General features: G+C 42.2%; 1 protein-coding gene across 1 annotated transcript; it reads left to right on the plus strand.

The window, feature by feature from the left end:
* The first annotated feature begins 692 nt into the window (after positions 1-692).
* Positions 693-3,074, plus strand: prg (piragua). The gene is made up of 2 exons (XM_017639092.1): positions 693-1,108; positions 1,171-3,074. Exons 1-2 carry the CDS (start codon positions 896-898, stop codon positions 2,911-2,913), a joined length of 1,956 nt encoding a protein of 651 aa, XP_017494581.1. The 5' UTR covers positions 693-895; the 3' UTR covers positions 2,914-3,074.
* The last annotated feature ends 192 nt before the right edge of the window (positions 3,075-3,266 follow it).

The following is a 3,266-nucleotide window of genomic DNA, read 5'->3' on the forward strand; positions in this document are numbered from 1 at the left end:
TGTTACCGATATAATAATCGATATTTTTCTTGATATATTTATCAATATGTTTAGTTTCAAAAACCCGAAAAAGTCCATAGAATTCTAAAAATCTCGAAAATCTCGAACTAGTCGCGAGAACTTAAAAAATTTTTTAAACCTCGAAGTTGTCTCGAAAATCTCGATGTAATCCAGAAAATTTCGAAACATTTTCTAAAATCCCCGAAAACCACGAAGTAGTTCCGAAATTCCCGCAGTAGTCTCGAAAATTCTGAAATATTCTCGAAAATCTTAAAAATACCGAAGCTGTCTCGAAAATCCTGAAATAGGCTCGAAAATCCTGAAATGGATATAAAAAATATCCACGAAAGGTATTCAGCAGCTCTTCTTCGGCAACACAGATAATAGAAATCTACTTAGTGAAGGTTATAATCCTTTTGCAAAAAATCCAAGTTTCCCATATTTGCAAACGGCTCACAAGTGGTCTGTGGAGCATTACGGGGGAGGGGTGACTTTTAACAAAGCGCGGTCCATTCTCTTTCGTTTAGAGGGGGTTTTAGGAGTTTAAGGGAATCCCCTAAATAAAAATAATTTATTTTTATCCGCACCGTCGAAAATTGCTTATAGCGCGCTATGAAAATTTGCCCACCTAAACGTGGTGTTAGAGCGATCAGCCGCAAACAGAATGCAACACTGTGTTTTGGCACAGCAACTCTGTTTTATTGCTTTTCGCGTAATTTTGCCGTATTTTTGAGCGACGCGTTGATAATTCATTCATTTTTGTAAATTTACTGCACTAAAAACATCTTAGGAGCTTATGACTTTCATTCGAAACAAAGCAGCATCTCAATAATTTGTGTAAAAAAGAAAAATTATTCTCTAAACGCGCATATCATTTCTATAGCAGCCTACAGCAATGGTGGATCTCGAGGCGGTAGCTGCACCAGCAGAATCTTCAGCAATGGATGACGGCACTGGACTATGTCGCCTATGTTTGCGTCATGACAAATCAATTGTGAATATCTTTGAGGAGGAGCCTCCACAGTCAGCAGAAAAATCGCCACCAACCGTTGGAGCAGAGAAAAGAATGCCAATGGTGGAACGGCTGTATGATTTGTTAGGTGTTAAGGTAAGATGTGTGGTTTGTTAAGCTAAGGAGGTTATATCATGTGCGAGTTGTTTCTGAATCAGTTTCAGCAATCAACGTTGTTGCCTAGTAACATCTGCCAGCGCTGTTTTGCAATGGTTGAGGCGTTTTCCGCTTTTCGCGAAAATGTGCAAAGAATTGAGACTGAGTTGCAGAGTTGGGTGGAACGCCAAAATAGAAGAACGGCAGATTGCGTGGATCAACGTCCGGGTCTTAATGGCAACCCAGGCACATTTGAGCCTGAAGATAATTGCATAATAACTGAAGTGGACCCCAATCAAGATTACGAAAGTTCAGAGGATGATTTTTCTATGGAATCGGATTCTGAGGGCGAAGAGCATTCGGCNCCGGCAACAGTTCCAATGACCACAGAGGAACAGCAAAACACCGACAACTCTATGCCTGCGCCCGAAGCACCAACTGCTTTTCCCAACATGCTTGGTAGCGACTCATTTATTGCCGGAGAAATTGTGATTAAAAACACCTTCCTTTGCCAGTATTGTGATATGGCATTTACAACGCAACCAGAATGCCAAGAGCATGAATCACAACACGACAGTGCCGCACCTTATGTCTGCAGCTTTTGTTCACAACGCACATCAAGTCGTCAGAATTTAATATACCATATCAAGGAACTACATGATCCTGAGCGGCCATATGTATGTGCATTCTGCAAAAAGGGCTTCTGCCGGCGTTCGGATTTGAAAAAACACACCATTGTACACACTGGTGTGCGCCCGTTCTCATGTCCTGTTTGCGCAAAAAACTTTTCTCGTAATACCAATTTAACAAAACACATACGAATTCATAGCAGCGTAAAACCACACGTTTGTACGCGTTGCCCACGATCCGTTTCAAGCGCGACAGATCTGATGCGACACATTCGTACACATACAAACTCAAAGCCATTCCAATGTAGTCTTTGTCCAAGTACTTTCGCACGCAAAGATAAACTGCATTTGCATGAACAGACGCACTACCGGCGTGACTCCGAATTACTGCTTAATCAAAGTAACGGTGCAACGCTAAGTGGTGGTGTTAAAAGTGACGAGGTTGGTGGTGTTGTTGGACAACCAGAAAATATAGTGGTCTCTCTTAATCCCTATGGTGAAGCTGAGTCTACACAGCCCCATGCTAGCATGCCCTCGCCACAGGATCAATATCGCCAGCATAGCATCTTAGCCGCACAACTGCAGCAACGTCCGCTAATGCCGAAACCACCACCACATAAACCATCACATCCACGCATGTTCACTTGCACCATTTGTCAGAAAACGTTTACACGTGAACGCGACTTACAACGACATCAGGCATTGCATTTGGACACACTATTCACATGCAAACAATGCGGTACTGGTTTCAATAGACGTGAGAAGCTGGCACGCCATGAATTGGAATTCCATGCACCACAATATCCATGTGAAGTGTGCCGCATACAATTCATAAAACGCGACGAATTCGAAAAACACATGAAAATGCACGAACTGCAGCAAAATGCCGTCATGGCTACACAAGCCGCCATAAGCGCAGCATCGGGCATAGCGAGTGCACTACCCCTAAACATTTTGGGCCTAGCTGGTGGCGCCAACACTGCGGGCCCTATAAATTTAGTTACGACTCCGGCTGGCGTTGGTCCACCACCTCCACCAGCGCCAGCACCAACAGACCTGTCAGCCGCACAACATCGTCCATCAGCTGCCGATATGTCATTCTACAGCCAACTGGTACCTACTATGAATTTGGGATTCTACAGTGAGACACGGCCCGAAGATCGCAATGGTATATAGAGGGGGAATAGAGGGTTGGCGCCGACATGCATCGCATTTAATCATAAGTTCGTAGACAGTATGTTAAGCTGTTTATTTACTACATTTACGTTTGTAGTTAGTCGTAATCAACTGATTGTGTGGATTTGGGTTTTCAAAAATCAACAATTATCAAATTATGTGTAAACATACATAATCTTAAAAATCATGAAATAAATTATTACAGAATTAAAATTTTTTTTTTGTTGTTTTTGAACGCTGTTTGTTAAAATGCAAACTTTGTCGGGAAATAAAAGAATGCAAAGTGTTGTTCCCGTTGAGATGGTTTTCATAATTTTATTTCAAAGGGGTTTTCATAACTTGACAGCAGTGAT

The sequence above is a fragment of the Rhagoletis zephyria genome, unplaced genomic scaffold, assembly GCF_001687245.7.
Source record: "Rhagoletis zephyria isolate East Lansing unplaced genomic scaffold, Rhagoletis_zephyria_1.1 Rzeph_scaffold_28333, whole genome shotgun sequence".
NCBI lineage: Eukaryota > Metazoa > Arthropoda > Insecta > Diptera > Tephritidae > Rhagoletis > Rhagoletis zephyria.